This window comes from Pleurodeles waltl, chromosome 11 (genome assembly GCF_031143425.1).
Source record: "Pleurodeles waltl isolate 20211129_DDA chromosome 11, aPleWal1.hap1.20221129, whole genome shotgun sequence".
Lineage (NCBI taxonomy): Eukaryota > Metazoa > Chordata > Amphibia > Caudata > Salamandridae > Pleurodeles > Pleurodeles waltl.
The window spans coordinates 729191009-729212739 of NC_090450.1; the positions used below are offsets into that span (position 1 = coordinate 729191009).

General features: G+C 45.3%; 1 protein-coding gene across 2 annotated transcripts in view; it reads right to left on the minus strand.

The window, feature by feature from the left end:
* NCAPH (non-SMC condensin I complex subunit H) overlaps window positions 1-21731 on the minus strand; it is a 209811-nt gene that overhangs the window by 118783 nt on the left and 69297 nt on the right. For both annotated transcript variants that reach the window (XM_069214413.1, XM_069214414.1), the window contains exons 6-9: window positions 18699-18820; window positions 15615-15804; window positions 14982-15073; window positions 3258-3457 (exon numbers count right to left, since the gene is read on the minus strand). In XM_069214413.1, coding sequence (XP_069070514.1) covers window positions 3258-3457; window positions 14982-15073; window positions 15615-15804; window positions 18699-18820 — 604 coding nt within the window. The remainder of the gene's footprint in view (window positions 1-3257; window positions 3458-14981; window positions 15074-15614; window positions 15805-18698; window positions 18821-21731) is intronic.

Consider the following 21731-nt stretch of genomic DNA (forward strand, 5'->3'; position numbering starts at 1 on the left):
ACTATACGTCACTGAGACTGATACGGAAATCTCCGGGTGGTCCTCATGGTCGGGAAGGGGTATTCATCCGCCCGACAGAACACTTTCAAAAGCGATAACAGTGTCCGTAGTAGAGACTTCCTTTGCCACTTATTGGAGGGATGGTAGGGAAACACACCAGATGCGCTCACACCGCCAGCGCCCTTACAGCCAGTCCAAAGTCTCCAGGTCCTCCTCTGAGGGGGGGAGCTCCCGGGGGGGGGGGGGGGGGCTCCCATCCAGAATCTTCTCCTCCTCCCCTAGGTGAACCTTCAGCCGACGTGGGTCAGGTACACCTGTCTACATCTTGGGGGCTTTCCTCCCCTTCTGTGGCTGCCTCCAGTGATCCCCAGCAGAGGACACAGAGTGGTCCTCCCAACACCGCGACTCCCCCCCGACACCGCAAGACCGATGTCTGCACTTCTCTCTTGCAGCCCCAGTGCAGCCACCACCTCTCCATACTCCATGAAGTGGTAGGGTTTGTTGTTAAGTTCAAAAGCAACGCCAAAGGGGAATGTCCATCTGTACGTAACATTTTGTGCTTTCAACTCATCCGTGATCGGACGGAATCGCTGCCGCCGGAGCAACTTAGCTGGAGCACTGTCCTGGAATAGTGTGCACTGAGCTCCTTGAAAGGCCACAAAGTCCTGTCGCCTCGCCCTTTGACAGATGCGCTGCTTGACCTTGAATTAACTCAATTTCACCAGGATGTTGCGGGCCTCTTATTCTCAGTGGCGGAGCGACTCCCCACCCTATGCACCCTTTCAATCTGTACTTCTGGGTGGTCATCGCCCAAGAGGGTGGAGAAGAGACCCACCACAAACTCCTCCAGATCCGGTCCCTCACTGCCTTCCTCCATCCCCCGCACTCTAATGTTGTCTCTTCGGGAGCGAGTTTCCAAGTCCTCACATTTGAGTATCGAAAGTTTAAGTTGCGACTTGAGCTGTGAGACCTCCTTCTCCAGAGGACTTACTTGTTGTTTTATCTCTTGGACCTGTGTTTCGAGATCTAACGTACGGGTCCCCATGGAATCCACATCTGCCTGAAGAGATGTCACGCGACTATTAACATCAGTATGGAGCACCTCCAGCGCGGTCTTAAAGTCAGCCGTGAGTTCCTCTCGCAATTCCGCCTTAAAGGAACGGAGGAACGACAAAAGGTCCTCTTTAGTGGGTGCCATGTCACGTGACCACGTCGACACAAGCACCTTCGATCCAGCAGGCACAAAATAACTGGAGACCCTATTAGATTGTAGCTTCCATCGAGGCATAGGCGCCCCCCAGACACCTCTCTTACTGGTGCTCTTCTTGCCACGATAAGTATCACTTCTTCTGCTGGCCCCAAGCCGCTCCTCACCGGAACATGACTCCCCGCACCGAAAACAACGGAAAAAAACCTATGCAGGGGAAGAGAAGTGTCTTGCTATTCCTCCATTATGGGCCTCCCCGGGAAGCTCCACGTGGGCTGACAACCTCTCACCTTTCTCGGGGTCACCCGAAACACGGGCCTCAAGGCTACCGACCCGCACTGCGGCTCTCCGCTATCGGGCACTTCACGCGCCGGCTCAAATCATCACCGAGTTCCTCCGCCTCCTCTCACTGCACCCCCAGGACTCCCAGCATCGTCACGGGGGCCGGATCAGCACTTTACCACATTGAGTTGCATGCTTCAAGTTTCCAACCCCAAACACCTGGTCTCCCTTCTCTATCATGCCACACTGGTTGAACCCCGGGACACACAAAGCAGAGCCTGGGAATGCTGGGAACAGGAGTTAGGTGGCATCCTTTGATGAACAATGGCAATACTGCTGCTCCTAAATAGGATTGATATCTGATAGTAGCAGACTCTGAATTATTCATTTCAAATTAATACCTAGGCCATACCATAGTCCTGTCTTGTTACATTGATTTGGGCTTAGGTTATGCACCCATTGTGCGAGGTGTGGTTTAGATGGTGCTGGTTTTTTGCACTTGGCATGGGGGTGAGGACCAGTGCACTCCTATTGGATGGAGGTACAGGAGGTGCTCTCTGGTATGACCGAGGACAGGATAGTGCTGACACCTTTGATTACCCCACTGGGATATGTTAAAGATTTCCCTGCACCTACTTGTAAATTTATTGCTCTGTACTGACTGCTTTCCAAGAGGCACATTGCTTGTTGCTGGGGTAGAGCGCGGACTCCTAAATTTAAGGACTAGCTCGGTGATCTGGTCTACTGCAATGCTCAATTGACATTCTGAACTCTTGCTCCCCTCCTCGTATCCTAGAGACATTTGGCAACTTTTGCACATTTACTTGCAACTTAAAACTGCAGTCCACGGCTCCTGATGCATGCTTTCTTCGCTGTGTATTTGCCTGCTGCTGTACCCTTTTATGCTTGCTGGAAGATGACAGGAGCCATTGTTGAGCCCTCCTATCCTAGATTTCTCCTTAGCATCTGTTGCTTTCCCATGGGCATGCTGTATAATGATTGCTCGGATATCTTCCACATTGTCAGTAGAGGGGCCTAGCATATTAGGTCTACTGCCGTGAAGTGTAAATTTGCGACTTTCAGGAATTTATTAAAGTTACCAGGAATACACATGGAAAGCTGCACCAAGCACAGTTTTTCAGGCACAGTTTTTCAGGCACATTCCTGGGAAGGTCATGTGGCATTCTTAGGGGGGTCGTATTAAGGGGAATGAGAGGAACTTGTGAATGCCAACAAACAGCCATAATGGTCTGCACACAAAATTCCCAGGCTATTCATGCCTTGGAGCCCCAAAGTTATCAAACCTTGAGTGGGATTTAGAGGTGCAGAGAGAGTCTCACTCTGACGGCAAATGAAAATGGGACTATGTCCGCCAGTTATCCCTTTGTGAATTACCGGTGGGCACAAGTAATGTTAATCTCAAACGTGTTTTTAGGACTAAATTTACCTTTGTGACCAGTCCCCTTCGTGGCCTATATACAGGCACCAGAGATGGCACCTCTAGCCATTTTAAAGTTAACAGGCAGCACCCTCAGAAGACTGAAAATGTTTTGGAGTAGAAAACCTGCCAATCAATTTTATTGGATAGTGACTGTGACGAAAATGATTGAGACTTATTCATCCATCCAGTATGGATTCTGAAATAGCAGATTCTGCTGTCGACTCAGCGTCACATACACTGATCATAGACCAAAGATATCTGTATTTATAAATCAGGCATGCTAAAAAACAAGCTTCAGATCAAAAGATACGCTTGTAGACCATTCACCTGATTGTCTCACGTTCCTTCCTGCATGCTTCACGCTGATCCTTGAAGCCCCCAAGGTCCCCTGAATCCATGCCCTCACCCACATCTGCATCAAAGTCATCCTCCACTGGCCCATCCAAACAGTCCTCTTCTTCCGGTTCGGCATGAATGTCGAACACCTGATCACTTTGCTTGAACTTGTCCAACAAGGAAGCAACAGTCTGTGGAAAAGAAGGTACCCATTTAAAAACAAACTTTAAAACACAAAGCATACCAAGAGTGCTGCACAGATGGAGGCGGAGGAAACTGAACTATAGCATAAGAATTAGAGCATGAACAGGTGTGGAGGAATCAACACATGCATGCAACAGTGGCTTAGTGAAGAAATCTGCACTCGTAAGTTCTGTGATCTTAGGCAACTGAATCACCCCTACCTGAACATGGGGGAAGAGTGAACTTCCTACTCAAGAAGGGGAATGGAGACTGAGCTACACGTCATGGACAGGCCCTGATGGCAGGACTGCCCTGAACTACATGTTGAATGCAGGTGATGCAGCCCTTAAAGGAGGTCTGAGTATGCTGTATGCGAACTTCGCTGATCTTACTGATGCTTTCCCCTACTAGGGAAATCTGCCTAAGGCAGCTTGTGGGAAACACTTCTTCTTGAGGCCGATCTCCTCTATTCTGCATTTGAATTGGGTTAGTTTTATAATTGCAAGCTCCTTCTAATCTTCTGCCTCCAAGAACTGCACACAGCATTTCAAAAGCCTATAGAAAGTGTCTTTACTATTAAAACAAATATATATAAAATAGCATAAGGTTATAGTTAAGTCATTCCCAGACACATTTTTGATACTTGGCAAACTTTGAATACTATTCCAATTGCTGTCTTTCATTTTGTGAGAATGTACAGCAGTACTCAGCATCCTGGCTTTTAAAGGTTTTCATAGGTTCTACTTCGGTCGCAATTAAGTTATCTTTGTTTACTGTGATCATGATCTTTTAGTATAAACAAGCACCAAGGTCTGTTACCCTACTGCCTAGATTTGTGTTATACTGATGCATACAAGTATTCACGAAATCCAAACTATTGCTACAAACATCCCACATGCACCCAATGTAGCAGATATAGATCATGGTCCTTTCAATTGCACTTGCCATAGCCATCTACCAACATCCAAGAGCACATTAGACTATTTTCCACAAACTATACGCAGCTCAAAGATGCCACAGAGCTACCAATGTCTGTACTAGACCAACTTCAATTGAAGTGCAAGAGCCCGTCAATGTGTAAAGGAAGGCTATGCAAGTGGTAGAAGCCCTACACACCCATTTAACACATCGCTCAGGAAATTGCCTGCCAACTAGAGAGACAAAAACACAAGAACCCAAACACCACATTCCACGGAGGCAAACTGATCTCCGATGAAAACCCTGGAATCATGTGGCAACGAACCACCAGCAGACAGTGTTAGAAGGCCATATTAATGGCAGACTCTGCTAAACAAATGCTTGCAATAATATGATATACTTTGCTCTCTGGAGCAACAAACATGGCTACTACCTGACAGATTTTGGCAGCGGCAATAGAACCCAAAAGGCCATTGTATAAATTCACATACTGATGTACACCTGATAAAGCGTGGAAATGTCACGTTTTAGGTTCAAAATCCAATGAAAGCAAAGTCATTTTAGTTTATTTTTTAATTGAGGAAAGCATCTGTTTAATGCTTGCAAAATCACTAATACTCTTCCACTGATTACTTTCTGCACCAGGGCAGCTGTAACAAAAGTTCTGAGAAAGCTGTATTATAACTCAAACTGCTGAAAAAATACTTGGATAAAGATGTGCTTCAGAGCAATTATTGCCTCAAAAATCTAGGATGCATACAAAAACAAAAAGAAGATACTTTTGATAATGCCTTTTCTGGTAGAGAGTCTAACTGCAGATCCCTCACCTTAGTATACTTCCCAAGCATCAAACTGGATTGAGAAAATCTTGAGCAGTACCTCCGCGTGCTGATCAGTGCCATCAATCAGCTCTGCATTAGAAGGGATGTCACAATGACCATTCATGCACCACCTCAGCTAGCCGACTTTTTTTTTTTTTAAACTATTTCTGCACCAAAAATGCAGAGCCTCCTAAAACCAATGTTGAACCAGTGTGCAGTGTCTAATAAGATCTTAGGTAACGAGTCCAGTTTGCATAGCGGGCAGGATGTGAGGGTTGGTGAGGAATCCTCTACAACTTTTTTTCTGATAGACTTCCAACCACAGATACCTCACCTTTGAATAGATACCCAATCAATACATACCAGGAGGAGGGTCTGCAAACTGGCTTAAACCAAAAACGTTTGGAGGACTGAGCAGGCAAAATGCTCATCTTGAACGTATCAGCCTTTCCAAGCAGTAGTGCTTCCTGAACGTGTGGAGAGACATCCACATAGCGGCTTGGCATGCGGTTCCTGTCTTGGACATTTGCCAATATACTACAGAGGTGTGGAATTTAACAAAATGTCTATTTGTCCATGGGACAGATCACGTCATTAATATACTTGTCCTGATAAAAAAAAAAATCCACTTGTCCCAATTAATGCTGCGACAAATTATGGCAGCAATTTCACTATACAAGACCTCGGATAACAGCCTCTCCGTTTATGCCAGGGCTCATACAATAGTATGGTTTGAATATTAGCAATTTCCTTTTGCCACCTTTCCACATATCACATACTGAGGCAGGAAGTGGCAGTGAGCAATAGTTCCAGGGATGGAATTCCCATTTGAATCTATAAAAACCTACTAACTTGCATGTTTTAGGGATTTCCACAGGCTCTTCTTTGATCTTTTTCCATACTGAAAAGGTAGGAAATGTACTCCTGACAAGGGCAGAAGTAAAACTTCTCCCAGGGGTGGGGGGAAAAAGTGGTGTGAGTAAAGTGAACTTGTAGACGCTTAACAAATATCCCCCTGAGCAAGTATACGCATATATAGTTGTTTGCGCTAAAATGCAGTTCACAAATATCTTCTAGGAGTAGGATTTCTTGGCCTACTTCTGTAAATTTACTAGTCATAAATCTGCAAGGACATATACCATAAACTGCACTTTTGTGATTTTCTTTAAGAATTGGGCCCCTAATTTGGTTTGGTATTAACCAGGACCTTTTGTTTTTAATAACATTTTCTCTAACACTGGCTTCACTGAGCGACAGTTTTCTTCTCTTTCACAAGGAGCATATCTGCACACAAAGTTTTGTTTAGTGCCAGGAACGTCTAAGCAGTGTGTGCTTTTTGAGATTAAAAATTAACTTTTCTTCTTGTCAATGTTTGTTATAAAGATGCAGGCACGGCAGCTCCCACAAAATACTTTTGCAATCAAAATGTCAAAACAAGACACACATTGTCAAAACCAAAAGGCAAACCACCAATGTTGGACCTATTGGCTTTGACATTGCTTGTTTGTTTTCATGTTTACCATAATCTTGTAAATAGGATTACAATGATTTTCCATGCTGATTGTTTTTTTAATCATGCATCAACACATTTTACAAAATGATGCTTCAAAGAAATGGCACCAAAAAATTCCCATTAGATTAGCAAACTTTTTCCCTATTTTTTTGTGAACATTTTATCTTGAAAGCAAATAAACTTGCTTTCGAGCTTTTTCAAGTATTTTAATCTGATCAGAGCATTCTGGGAGCATTCTATGTAGCTTCATTTTGTAAAACTTTGCAAACGTCTGTACACATTTTTACGATGGAACCACTTTTCAGTAGTGCAGTCCGAGCTTACAGCATTTCCTTAGAGTGCTCAACCTAATAATAAAAGCTTTGCATTAATAAACCATAAATACAAGCTTGAACAACATTAACACATGGACACAAATTACCGTAACTGCAGAAAGTGCTCTTCCCTGATCCATAACGTGGTAACCTGGCAGCCAAAGGGTTTGTGCTGCAGGGCAATGGGCCTACTTGGCCTATGGACAAAATAAACATAAAAACCTGTTGTCCTTTACCCCAAACAATACGTCCTGGGCGTCTGCTATAGGAATTCTACATCCCTGCTTTAGGAGTGGCCTTGGCCCTGGTGGAATGGGCTTGCAAGCCCTCAGGAGGCTGCTCTTAGCTAAAGTGAGGTAGTCTGTTCCTGCACAGCCTCGCCTCAAGTGAACTCATTGAGGATCCTATTGTCCACCCGTTGGTCTTTGGTGTACAAAGATAGCTCTCTCTTTTGGTCCAGGCAATGGAGTATCTCCTCCTTAAAAGAATGAGGGAGTGAAAACCGCAGGCAGTGCAATGCTCTGGTTGACATGGAAGGGGATGACCACCTTCATCCAGAAGGACATCAGGATGAAGAATTAAAATTTTCAAACACCACAGTTTGAATCTCTGTGTATGAAGGTGAAGGTTTAAGTGTAGAATCCTACAATGTTGCTGCACCAGTAGATCCTCCCAAAAGGGCAGCTTGAGCTCAGGACCGATGCTCATGTTCAGGAGCATGGGATACCATACTTTCAGTGCTGAATCTGGAGTGATTCAAGATGACTTGGGCCCGGTCGGTCCTGATCTTAAGAACTCAGGGCTGGAGTGGTATTGGCTGTATGAGTTAGGAGTCCCTTGTACCACTCAAGGCGAAAAGCATCTCCAAGTGGTAAATGTTTTAGTAACGCCAACGTGCAGAAGTGCTGACATTGTATGATCTGTGTGGAGACTAACAGATAGAGCAAAGGTTCTCCCCATTCTTGGAAGAGACCTCACACCCCCTCCAAACGTAGTCACCAGTCACAAGCCAAAAAGCATTGATGGCTGGTTCTGCCACTGGCCTAGTCACGGTCCGTCAGCAACCACTGCAGATCTTTGAAGTTTCCTTCTTATTCTGAACTGGATCAGAGCATTCCCCCTGATGTTGTGTCTACTGGGAAATCAGATCCTACTGCAGAGCCTGCATATGCCATCTGGTGTGCTTCATCAGCTGGATGCAAAAGGCCATCGGACCCTGCAGCCTCAGGGTCAGTTTCAAAGAAATCCAGGACTGTGGCTGAAACATCAGGAAAATAAACTGAATATCCTGGATTCTGCTCCGGAGGGTAGGCGCAGAACTGCGCTGTATCCAGAAAGGCTCTGATAAAAGGGAGCATCTGTGAAGGAGTTCGGTGTAACTTCAGCATGTTGACAGTTAACCTCAGCGAGTCCAAAAGGTTTGCCATAGGCTGGAGGTGGAAAACAATTGACTGGGTCAAACCCGCCAGTTGTCGAAATTGGCAAAGAATGGAATCCCTGATCTCCAAAGATATGCTGCAACCACCGCCATCACTTTAGTAAATACCTGAGGGGCACTGGTAAGGCCGAAGGGGAGCAAATGAAGTGGAAATGCTCATGTCCCACTGTGAATCGCAGGTAATGTCTGAGGCCTTGCATAACGGGGAAGTGTGTGCATCCGCCCTGGAAGTCCAATGCTACCCTTCAGTCTCCAGGGTCTAGGGCAGACAGAACCTGTGCCAGTTAAAACATCTTAAATGTCGCTCTCTGCAGAAAGGTGTTTAGAGGATGCACATCTAGAACAGGATGGAGGCCTCCAACCTTTTCCAGCACCAGGAAGTAGCAAGAATAGCAACCATGCCCTATCTCTGGTACTGGAACCCTCTCGATGGCTCCTTTGACCAAGAAAGGCTGAACTTCCTGACAGACCAAAAAGATGGCCAAGGTCCTCTATCAGCCATTCTAGCAATAGTGGTAAAGGTGGAGTAATTTCGACAAATGAGGGAATAATCCTTCTGCACAATTTGGAGCACCCCCCTGTTGGAGGTTATGCTGCTCCATTGGGGCAGGTGGTGCAGGAACCTGATGCCAATTGGATGACCGTGTGCGATAGAGAGCTTGCTAAAGGAGCATGGAGGCTGCGGCAGCAGGAGAGGTGGGGTCTGGTCAGATCAGAGTATGACTGTGTCCTTTCTGGCACAAAAAGGCTGAGTAACCTGCTGGGTACGTTGGTAAGGCTGGATGTGCAGATGCCCTCTTAGTGCCATGACCGCAGAAGGGAGATAAAGGACTGTTGTGAGCAGGAAGCCTGGGAGAGGCCAAGGTACCTGGCAGCGGCTCCACTTTACCAAAACCCCTCAAGCACAGTATCAGGTTTGTCACCACACAGAAGGGAGCCACTGAATGGAACACTAATGAGGGGTTACTGAACATACCCCAAAACCCAGTACACTGCAACCAGGTCATTGTTCTGCCTAAGGGACTCCATGGTGTCCACTCCACACCTGATGGCAAACTTTGCTGTGTCTCGACCATCCAAGGATTGGTTGAGAATGGCGCAGCCCTCTTCAAGGTGTATGGGTAGCAGCGGCCCAACCAAGTCCCTGAGATCATGGGACTATCAACCCAAGAGGCATGCATTTGTTCCGTGAATGGAAGGCCAAGCTGGAGGTAGAGAAAATTCACTTTCCAAAAGTATCCAGCATCTTGGACTCCCTATCTGGTGGGTTGGAGGGAAACACCTTTGGGATGACCTTGACCCCTAGCAGTTGTAGGTCAAGGACACTGGCTTCCCTGCGCATCACAGTTGCAAAGGTTGCACTTACCTCCGAAACTAGGTTGGAGGGGAAAGTATGCCAGAGTCTTGGGAGGTGACCAGCTGCTTGCATCGCCCCTGTTCCATGCACCAATTTTCTTCCTGGTCACAGTACCCCTCAAAGGGCCATACTCTTCTGTCTTCTCACTCCCACTCAGGGATAAAGGGCCTATCCAAAAGTGCCAAATCTAGGAGGTGGTGCAGCCGAGTCATAAATGTGTATGGGTTTGTCATCCAGTGGAGCTGCTGGCGTCCTAGTCGGCACCGGATTAATTAGAAAAGAGATGGGTATAGGTACCCATGGGGTGTCAATCCGGATGCGGGGGCAAATCCGGAGGGACTGGCTGGTGTTGGGCAAACCTGCTGGTAACATGGCTGGGTCACCACATGGCTCTGTTAGGCCAGAAGGCGCCCAAGCAGGACTGGTTGGCTCGAAAATGGTGTGCATTGAGTCATGAAATTCTTTAGCTGGGCAGATAGACATTGCTTCAGGGAACGTAAGGTGGCACAATGCTGCCCTGGACGCAGACCCAACAGGTGGAGTACAGGTGCGGGCTGTGAAGCACAACATTTTCTTGTGTTTCTTGGACGTACCCAACGTGGAGGTAGAAGTCTTGGAGCATGAAGACGATTGTCTGTGGGTACTGCTTTGAGAATGGCCCTGAGAAATAGCTCAGTAACTGGACCACATACCAGGCAGCAGAAACATACCAGGCAGCAGAAACAGACCAGGTGGAGATCAGACACAGACATCTAACTGTGACACACCTCGCAAGGTTTAAACCCTGAAAGATTACCATGGGACATCTCTCTAGCACACTGAGCCAATTCTCTAAAATAGTTATAAAAATGACTGAAATAGCTCTCTGGATTAACGCGGAGGGTGCAGAAAGTAAGGAACTAATGTCGGAGAGCTGGGATGACGCATATATGGGCACCATGATGTCACTTACAAAGTGGACAGAGTTGATGCAGAGCCCATCAATTCCAGCTATTAGCGTGCAGAGGTACTGATCAAGATTTTCCAGATCCGGTCTGGTGCCTGGGGAATATTTCAAGGTAAGGAATCTTCGGTTAGAAGAATCCAGAGGTTCACAGTCATTTAAGACGCTGTAGGAGGCTGGACTGGCTTGTAGTGAGTACCAAGGGGTACTTGCACCTTGCACCAGGCCCAGTTATCCCTTATTAGTGTATAGGGTGTCTAGCAGCTTAGGCTGATAGATAATGGTAGCTTAGCAGAGCAGCTTAGGCTGAACTAGGAGACGTGTGAAGCTACTACAGTACCACTTAGTGTCATATGCACAATATCATAAGAAAACACAATACACAGTTATACTAAAAATAAAGGTACTTTATTTTTATGACAATATGCCAAAGTATCTTAGAGTGTACCCTCAGTGAGAGGATAGGAAATATACACAAGATATATATACACAATAGCAAAAATATGCAGTATAGTCTTAGAAAACAGTGCAAACAATGTATAGTTACAATAGGATGCAATGGGGACACATAGGGATAGGGGCAACACAAACCATATACTCCAAAAGTGGAATGCGAACCACGAATGGACCCCAAACCTATGTGACCTTGTAGAGGGTCGCTGGGACTATTAGAAAATAGTGAGAGTTAGAAAAATAACCCTCCCCAAGACCCTGAAAAGTGAGTGCAAAGTGCACTAAAGTTCCCCTAAGGACAAAGAAGTCGTGTTAGAGGAATAATGCAGGAAAGACACAAACCAGCAATGCAACAACTGTGGATTTCCAATCTAGGGTACCTGTGGAACAAGGGGAACAAGTCCAAAAGTCACAAGCAAGTCGGAGATGGGCAGATGCCCAGGAAATGCCAGCTGCGGGTGCAAAGAAGCTTCTACTGGACAGAAGAAGCTGAGGTTTCTGCAGGAACGAAAAGGGCTAGAGACTTCCCCTTTGGTGGACGGATCCCTCTCGCCGTGGAGAGTCGTGCAGAAGTGTTTTCCCGCCGAAAGAACGCCAACAAGCCTTGCTAGCTGCAAATCGTGCGGTTAGCGTTTTTGGACGCTGCTGAGGCCCAGGAGGGACCAGGAGGTCGCAAATTGGACCAGCCGAGAGAGGGGACGTCGAGCAAGACAAGGAGCCCTCTCTGAAGCAGGTAGCACCCGGAGAAGTGCCAGAAACAGGCACTACGAGGATGCGTGAAACGGTGCTCGCCGAAGTTGCACAAAGGAGTCCCACGTCGCCGGAGACCAACTTAGAAAGTCGTGCAATGCAGGTTAGAGTGCCGTGGACCCAGGCTTGGCTGTGCACAAAGGATTTCCGCCGGAAGTGCACAGGGGCCGGAGTAGCTGCAAAAGTCGCGGTTCCCAGCAATGCAGCCCAGCGAGGTGAGGCAAGGACTTACCTCCACCAAACTTGGGCTGAAGAGTCACTGGACTGTGGGGGTCACTTGGACAGAGTCGCTGGATTCGAGGGACCTCGCTCGTCGTGCTGAGAGGAGACCCTGCGGTTGCAGGGGGAAGATTCCGTCGACCCACGGGAGATTTCTTCGGAGCTTCTGGTGCAGAGAGGAGGCAGACTACCCCCACAGCATGCACAAGCAGGAAAACAGTCGAGAAGGCGGCAGGATCAGCGTTACAGAGTTGCAGTAGTCGTCTTTGCTACTATGTTGCAGGTTTGCAGGCTTCCAGCGCGGTCAGCAGTCGATTCCTTATCAGAAGGTGAAGAGAGAGATGCAGAGGAACTCGGATGAGCTCTTGCATTCGTTATCTGAAGTTTCCCCAGAGACAGAGACCCTAAATAGCCAGAAAAGAGGGTTTGGCTACCTAGGAGAGAGGATAGGCTACTAACACCTGAAGGAGCCTATCAGCAGGAGTCTCTGACGTCACCTGGTGGCACTGGCCACTCCGAGCAGTCCAGTATGCCAGCAGCACCTCTGTTTCCAAGATGGCAGAGGTCTGGAGCACACTGGAGGAGCTCTGGACACCTCCCAGGGGAGGTGCAGGTCAGGGGAGTGGTCACTCCCCTTTCCTTTGTCCAGTTTCGCGCCAGAGCAGGGCTAAGGGGTCCCCTGAACCGGTGTAGACTGGCTTATGCAGAATTGGGCACCTCTGTGCCCAACAAAGCATTTCCAGAGGCTGGGGGAGGCTACTCCTCCCCTGCCTTCACACCATTTTCCAAAGGGAGAGGGTGTCACACCCTCTCTCAGAGGAAGTTCTTTGTTCTGCCATCCTGGGCCAGGCCTGGCTGGACCCCAGGAGGGCAGATGCCTGTCTGAGGGGTTGGCAGCAGCAGCAGCTGCAGTGAAACCCCAGGAAGGGCAGTTTGGCAGTACCAGGGTCTGTGCTACAGACCACTGGGATCATGGGATTGTGCCAACTATGCCAGGATGGCATAGAGGGGGCAATTCCATGATCATAGACATGTTACATGGCCATATTCGGAGTTACCATTGTGAAGCTACATATAGGTAGTGACCTATATGTAGTGCACGCGTGTAATGGTGTCCCCGCACTCACAAAGTTCAGGGAATTGGCTCTGAACAATGTGGGGGCACCTTGGCTAGTGCCAGGGTGCCCTCACACTAAGTAACTTTGCACCTAACCTTTACCAGGTAAAGGTTAGACATATAGGTGACTTATAAGTTACTTAAGTGCAGTGTAAAATGGCTGTGAAATAACGTGGACGTTATTTCACTCAGGCTGCAGTGGCAGGCCTGTGTAAGAATTGTCAGAGCTCCCTATGGGTGGCAAAAGAAATGCTGCAGCCCATAGGGATCTCCTGGAACCCCAATACCCTGGGTACCTCAGTACCATATACTAGGGAATTATAAGGGTGTTCCAGTAAGCCAATGTAAATTGGTAAAATTGGTCACTAGCCTGTCAGTGACAATTTGAAATAAATGAGAGCATAACCACTGAGGTTCTGGTTAGCAGAGCCTCAGTGAGACAGTTAGGCACCACACAGGGAACACATACATATAGGCCACAAACTTATGAGCACTGGGGTCCTGACTAGCAGGGTCCCAGTGACACATAACAAACATACTGAAAACATAGGGTTTTCACTATGAGCACTGGGCCCTGGCTGGCAGGATCCCAGTGAGACAGTGAAAACACCCTGACATACACTCACAAACAGGCCAAAAGTGGGGGTAACAAGGCTAGAAAGAGGCTACTTTCTCACAGACGCTGGCCGACATGATGCCCAAACAAGGAAAATGTATTTGTACATAATCCTAGCTCTGGACCATGGGTACTACTTCACTCATGAGGTAGATTGTGTGTATGTGCCAGATTCAGGAAGAACTTAATTTAGAAAACCTAACATTTGTGAAATAAAGTAACCAGAAAACATGACTAATTATGCAATGTTTCCCGTTTTTCTTTATTAAAAAAAAAGAAACCACAAAACATTTTTTTTTTTTTAAACAAAGCAGGAAATAGCGTCTTCACACAAACCACTATAAAACAGTTTTAATTGTCTTGCCTCTAAAAATTTGAAAGACTGCGCTATCCGATCATGCTCAGGAAGAAACATGATAGTTTATTTTAAAAGCACACTAAGATAACAGTAAGGACCAGGTTCAAATCATGGACGACCTCTTGTCTCCCTGGATCGTCCTGGCTAAATGCATATTTTTCGTCATCTGTTGTAGTGCATAGTTATTTGTTCAGAAATAAGAAAGACTATAAATGTTATCCTAAAATGTATATATTTTTTAACAAGCGCACCTATCAAGAAAAAATGCGGGGGTAGCAATACACTATTAGATGGTCATGTTGTCCAACATGCAATCGGGGGAGAAAACAAAAGGTTGCCCAGAAAGAGGGGGTAGAGTGCACTCAAAGAATCAACACCAGCAATGAGCAGAAAGACCCTGGAGGACTCCGACTGTGGTTAACAAATGTAGTGACATCTGTAAAGTTACACATAAGAATGTAGGCCACACAGACAGACATTCACTCACCTTCCTGGTACTTTTTTTTTCTGTGTGACTTGCAAGGCCAATATACAGCCACAAATTTGCACAAAAGAACAAAACAAACAAATATCTACTTGGTCATAGATTTAATAAGCAACTGTTGTAGGATAATAAATGCAGAGATGCACTAGCAGGAAGGGCAGACAGATACAGTCACACTTATTACTGCAAAAATGATCAAACGACTCAAAGAATGTAACCCACTGTACTTACATCATTGTGAGCTTCACTGTCCCAATTAGTGAAGCGAAAATCAGCCAAGGATGGGCAGATTGGGCGTAGCTCAACACACTGCATCAGAAACGCTGAGAGACAAAGCCATGAAAAACAAAATACAGAGGGACCAACATGAGTTAGAATGAGGGAACACTGAAGATGCAAAACTGAGAAAGTAAAGACCACATCCAGGAATGAATCAGCTGGGGTGGGAAGAACAGTTGGAACAAAGCGCAAGGAAGGATGGCAGATTACCAAGCCATACAGTTCAAAAGTAAAGATGAAAGTGTCTTGGGAAATTGAGAGATGAATGAGTATGGTAAACCCTATGGAGAATACAGCTGAAGGAAATACTGAAGGTGGCATGAACAAAATGGACAGATACTGAAAAGGCATGAAAGTTGAACAAATACAGAGGTGCAAAATACATTGGGAGCCTGAATATACCACAAGCAAGGAAAAGGGTAGTGGAATGTTAAGTGATGAAGGGAGGGGTATAGGAAAACAGTAAAGTGAAAGCCAAGTAAAAAAAAAAAGGGGGGGGGGGGGGTAAAGTCTTTATGACTGCGAAGAAAAGGTTACTGAAAGATACTTCAAGGACACAACAGGGAGTAACGTTTTTGTACCTACATTTCAAGTTGGCTCCATCCACAGTGCCAGAGTTGGGTACTTCCTCAGGCTCAGATGTAGCGTTCGGTCTAACATCGGAGTCAAAGAGCAGCTCACTGTGATAATCGTGGCAGTGCAAGGTAGAGAGGAACACACCCACAGTGCTGCATTCATCGAAAGATGCTGCAGTCCTCTGGAACATTGGGTCAATCTGAAAAAAGGGTTCGTCTCATACCAGTGTTTATCATACATTAGGTAAACATTGCACCTTTAACAAGAAAACAAAACAAAAAACAGGATAGGGCCCTGGAGTTTCCCTCATTCTAATTACGGTTGCCTTCACAATAATTCCACAGCACCATATCTCTGAACAACTTCTCCTCTGCTCAAGAAAATCTCTTGCACTGTCCAATGCACATAAGCCAATCACCACAGTAGTTTCCGTCCATGGGCAGTTGGTCATGGAGACAACTGTCAAACCCTGACATCTACTTATTAAAACAATAACTTCTTTCCTGAGTTGCTTAGTCCCAAACGGTTCCAAACCATGGCAAAAAGTCAATCAGCCAAACATCTTCCCAACTGAAGGCAGATATCTCTGTGAAAGAGCACTGCCTCAGCAAAGCTGATAACTCAAACACATTCATGGACATTAATTGTCATCCAGTTTTCACCCACGGTGAGATTGCAATCCTTGCCTTGTGTTCATCTGCTGAATACAACAATGTGGTAGGTTAAGACTAAGCATCAGTGGTTACAGACTACCAGTGAGGGCAATGTATAATTCTCCCAAGAATTAAGAGTAGCTTGATACCCATCTCTCTCAAATGCAGAGCAGTATCAAGTCCATTGTACAAGGAGTTATAAACGATTGTGCAGATGCTACAACCCGTTCTGGAGGAGGGGGCTGAGAATGCAGACCGCTGGGAGTGCAGAAACAATGATTTACCCAATCCATTTGAAGAGAAGATGCTCTTTACATCTATCTATGGAGCACTTCTATGTAAAGGAAGGAGAGGGAAGAGTTAGGATGTCAGCCTTGTGTTTACTCTAACTTGGTCTGCCCCAAATTATTCTTAAGCCATTTTCTTTAACTTGTGCATGTGGAACTAACCCATCTTGCTAGCTAAAGGTAAATGTTTTCCAATCTGAAAATCTGAAGACGAATGCTTTCAGACAATGGACATGGGGAAAGAAGGGAAGGCAGACTCCAAAACAGACCTTAAAAATTCATAAAAATGTCACTAGACCTCAGGTCTAATGATGTACATATGCTACTCAACCTAATTATAATGCTCTTGGATCCATAAACTGGTTTCAAATTATGTGATCTTGGGCAAATATTTTAATTCATTGAGCCGCCATTTTCTTCTTTATCATATAAGGAAAACCATCAAATACATGGAGTTCATCATGTCTGCTGTCAAAAAACACTTTTGTTTTATTTAACAGACTAAACATTCGCTCCATATAGAATACAGATCCAGCCACATATAGGATACACTTGACCCCCGACTTGCCTCTTTGTTCATTAACTACATTGTCATCAGGGCAGGGGCAGTAATTTTTATCAAATCATGTTTAAAATAGGTCACATTTTATAAATACATACCTGAAGCATGAAGTTGTAACACATTTGCAATCAACAGTTCCCATTGAAATGGTCACAACATTTCCCACTGGCATCTGGTTTTACTGATAAAACTATATAGTGTAAAGTATTTAGAAATCTAGTTTCTGAAAATATTTGTCATTTGCAAATCACCAAGAAAAGTGTTTGTTTTGCTCTGGTTTATTAAAAATCTTGGTTTGCATCTAACTTCTTAGTTACAAAAAATGTTTTTTCGTAATTCTTGATATATTTTTAAATACTTGTACAAGTTGTATACACGCTGTTTAAAGGCTGTGTATTAGAAAAAAAAACTGACATCTTACAGCCTTTTGTTTCACAATGATTGTCAGACAGCTCACTTGGTAAAAACCTTAATGTAATAGGAGAAAGAAAAGTAAACGCAATTTTACAGGTAGGAAACAATTAGTAAAAAGACAAACTGGCGTTTGACCTCTGTCCCTGAACAGATAGCAAATGTGTCAAGATAAAAAAGATTTAAAGACACCTTTATTGCTCATTTACTCTCCGAATTAACACCTATTCCTTCCAGCTTACATTCACTTGCCAAAACGGATGAATAAGTGCTAAAAAGTAACTCGACCTTGAGACTGGACAAGTAGATTTGAGGCCTGCAAATGATACCCTGAGTACCATTGTTAAAAGTGAAGATGCGGGTGTGGAGATTGGGTGGGTGGGGGTAGTGTTAAATGAATCATGACTATCCCCAGTCGAGGGCTACATTCTCTCAATCTGTCATATACAGGTCATATGCAATTAAAGACTTCGGGTGATGCTTTGGTGTTACATCCTGCCAGACAGTTACAATGAGCCACTGACTTGAGGTGTGTGATGCTGTCTACATTGTATATTGAATTTAAATCATTTTACCTATGTATAACAAATTTAAATGATGAGCTTTGTTATGAACAGCACTCAACTTGATACGAAGTAGTTGGGAGATTATAAATAAATTAGACTTAAAAAAAAAAAAAAAAAAAAATAGTCTGTGTACTTAGCATCTCAATAGCTAAAAACATATTTTCTCTCTTCTTTCAGAGGGTTCTGGTAACCCCACCAAATGCACCCCAGTTATCAAAAGAAAATCCTGCCAGAACAGGCAACTACTCTAATTGTCTCTTCCAACACAAGCCACCCAAACAATCTTTAACTTGAGATGCGAACCTTCAAATAGTTTGCCTACGCAGCCATTCACCACCACAAAACTACTTCCACCAATACCTAAACTGCCCTTCTCACAATCAGCTGATTCTTCTACAGCTACATGCAAGCAATCAATCCTCTCAGCTAAACCTACCTGTTAAGCAGATCGCAGGCTAACTACAGATGGCTTACATTCAAAATGATCTTCAAGCTTGGCTGTAGGAACATGACATCAGCACCAATGATCGAGGTGATCCCTCCTAAGAAGGACTCATGGGATACTACCAAGTTGAGGGGAAAAAAACTATACAGTAATACCTATAATTACTCACCTCACACTTCCGTTCAGCCTCAGAGGTGTTGAGGCTGCTTGGGTTCTGCTCAATTGTCTTGTACGAACGCTTCCTCTTTCTTGTTTCCTTGGGCTCATTTTCAGTACCAACTGAGGATGCTTCTGGAATGAACAATGCACAAAGAAATATCACACACAGATAAGGTGATGCTGTTCCACAGTGAAACAGCAAACAAACATAGAAATATGATAAAACTTATCCCAGAGAACAGTGCTCCAACTGTAAATGAGAAGGCTTTGGAAATTAAAGAAGAGGAATCATCGAATGCACTAAAACATGGGGGGCGAAGCTTGGGAACATTTAAATACCTCAAGCAGTGCAGGCAGGTCAGAGAAAACTATCTGCTACGTGAAATACATAGCCTTTTAGTAATGCCACAGCAATATGGTAAAGAAAAATAACAAAGACAGATGTCAGATGTGGGCCACCACATGGTTTTATGCTATCCAAAAAGGTCTTTAGAAGTAAGGATTCAGGCCTTCAATGACAGCCTTGAATAGTAGTAACCAAAGCTGTAGCTAGGATACAAGAAAAAAAAATATTTTGAAATGTGGAGAAGCCTTCTGTTTGCATTAGCTAAACCATCTTGGAGTAGTGTATTACAGCCCACAGGCTTGCATGCATAGCATGAATGTGGAGACAACTAATATTGGGACAAGCATGTCCTTGCAGTGACACGATAAAATGTGCTACCTCAATCCTATGTCATTCCAACTGAAAAGGAATATTTAGAAATATGTCAATTTTTTCTTAAACTGGCTTTCACGAAGGGTTAGGAAAATTATTTGTGCACCTTTGCAATATTTATTCAACATTTACTTGGGGTGGGTTGGGGGGTCGGGGGGGGGATACGGGGTACTTTTAAGTCAGGACGGGGTAGGTTTTAAGGTTGAGGGCAGGGAGGTCAGATATTTGACGGGAAATGAAAAAGGCTATCTCTCCTAACTCAAAAGCAAGCTGCAAACTTCACATGCAATACTCCCTCAGCCATCTTAAGGGTGAGTAGAGGCAACTGCCTCCCCAGGTCCCTTGCCCAAGGGCTGGTAAGTGGAGACTTACCAAAAAGTGCAAGAGGCTCAACAACCAATCTATCCTTGTTCATGGAGGAGGGGGGTTCACATACGAGGGGAGGGATAAGTACGGCGTTCTGCTCCCAATTGGGAACAAGTGGTAGAACACCAGCTCTTAATTTAAGCCTACCCCTCATGCTGGAGCTACCTAGGAGCAGTAGAACCAAGCCTAGCCCTTGCACAGGATGTGCGAGTAGAACCCTGCAACTCCACTCCTAGTGGGCAAACATTTTATAAACATCATGAGACTTATTTTTAATATAAAAATAAATTCTGGATTGGGGACAAAGGTTTAATATAAACGCAGAGGCGGTCAGCACCATTAACCACACCTCTACCATCACTATTGTTACCTATATTCCCACCACTATTAACATGATAACCACTATTCCTATGACTACCAACACCAAGAACGTAACCATCATTACCATCACTGTTATTACCATTACTGTTATTTCCGTTACTCACACCTCTATAACTCTGCAATACACCCAAGGGCCTGCCATTAGACGCCCACGCGCATTTAATCTGACGTCAGCCATCCAAACATCATATTTGCCCACAAGCCCATGTATATACCCATATCCTCCCATCAAAGTAAACAGCCAAATTCAAAAGCCAACAAGCCTACCATCATACATGGAAATACTGTACATTTCTCCGGGATGGCAGCGACTGGAAGCTCAATCCAGGCATTTTTCAAGCACTTCAACTTCGTTGGGGGACATGTCTGATAGATTTATTTGCCTCCCGATTGAACAGTCAGGTCCCTTGCTTTTCAGTTGGAGACCGGACCCTCAGGCGAAGGGGAAGGATGCCTTCCTACAATTGTGGCCGAAGAATCTCCTTTATGCCTTCCCTCCTTTTGTGATGATTCCTTGCGTCCTGGCACAAGTTCATCGCCAACATTCAGAAATCATTCTAATAACTCCTTTGTGGAGTGCTCAGCCCTGGTTCCCTTCTGCAATGAACTTGTCGTGCGACCTTCCGGTGAAGATTCCATGGTCAGTGGATCTTCTCTCGGATCCGTTGAGCAATTCTCATCCTCTAATTCTGCAGGGATTGTTAACCCTGATGGCCTGGAGACTTTCAGGCGACGATGGCAAGTGCCGGGAGTTTCGGTATCAGTAATGTTCTTCTTGTCCCATTCTTGGGCCCCTTCCACTCAGAAAAGATACGAACATGCCTGGAGGAAGTGGGTACGTTGGTGCAATACAAGGAGTTTGGATCCCCTGGGATCAGAAATTCATGTCATAGCCAATTTCCTTTCTGAATTGGCTTCCCAGGGCTTGGCATATAGAACAATTAACAATTGTCGCCCAGCTCTTTCGGCCGGCCATCCTCATATCCAGGGGAAACCGGTTGGAGAACACCCTTTAATTTGCAAATTACTTAGAGGTATTCATATGGTAAAACCTCTGCAACCGAAATATACTTCCTTATGAGACGTGAACTGTAAGGAAATGCCTCCTTGGCATGGTTGCCCCCTGACTTTTTGCCTTTGCTGATGCTATGTTTACAATTGAAAGTGTGCTGAGGCCTGCTAACCAGGCCCCAGCACCAGTGTTCTTTCCCTAACCTGTACTTTTGATTCCACAATTGGCACACCCTGGCATCCAGGTAAGTCCCTTGTAACTGGTACCACTGGTACCAAGGGCCCTGATGCCAGGGAAGGTCTCTAAGGGCTGCAGCATATCTTATGCCACCCTGGGGACCCCTCACTCAGCACAGACACACTGCTTGCCAGCTTGTGTGTGCTGGTGAGAACAAAACGAGTAAGTCGACATGGCACTCCCCTCAGGGTGCCATGCCAACCTCACACTGCCTATGCAGTATAGATAAGTCACCCCTCTAGTAGGCCTTACAGCCCTAAGGCAGGGGGCACTATACCATAGGTGAGGGCACCAGTACATGAGTACTGGGCCCCTACAGTGTCTAAGCC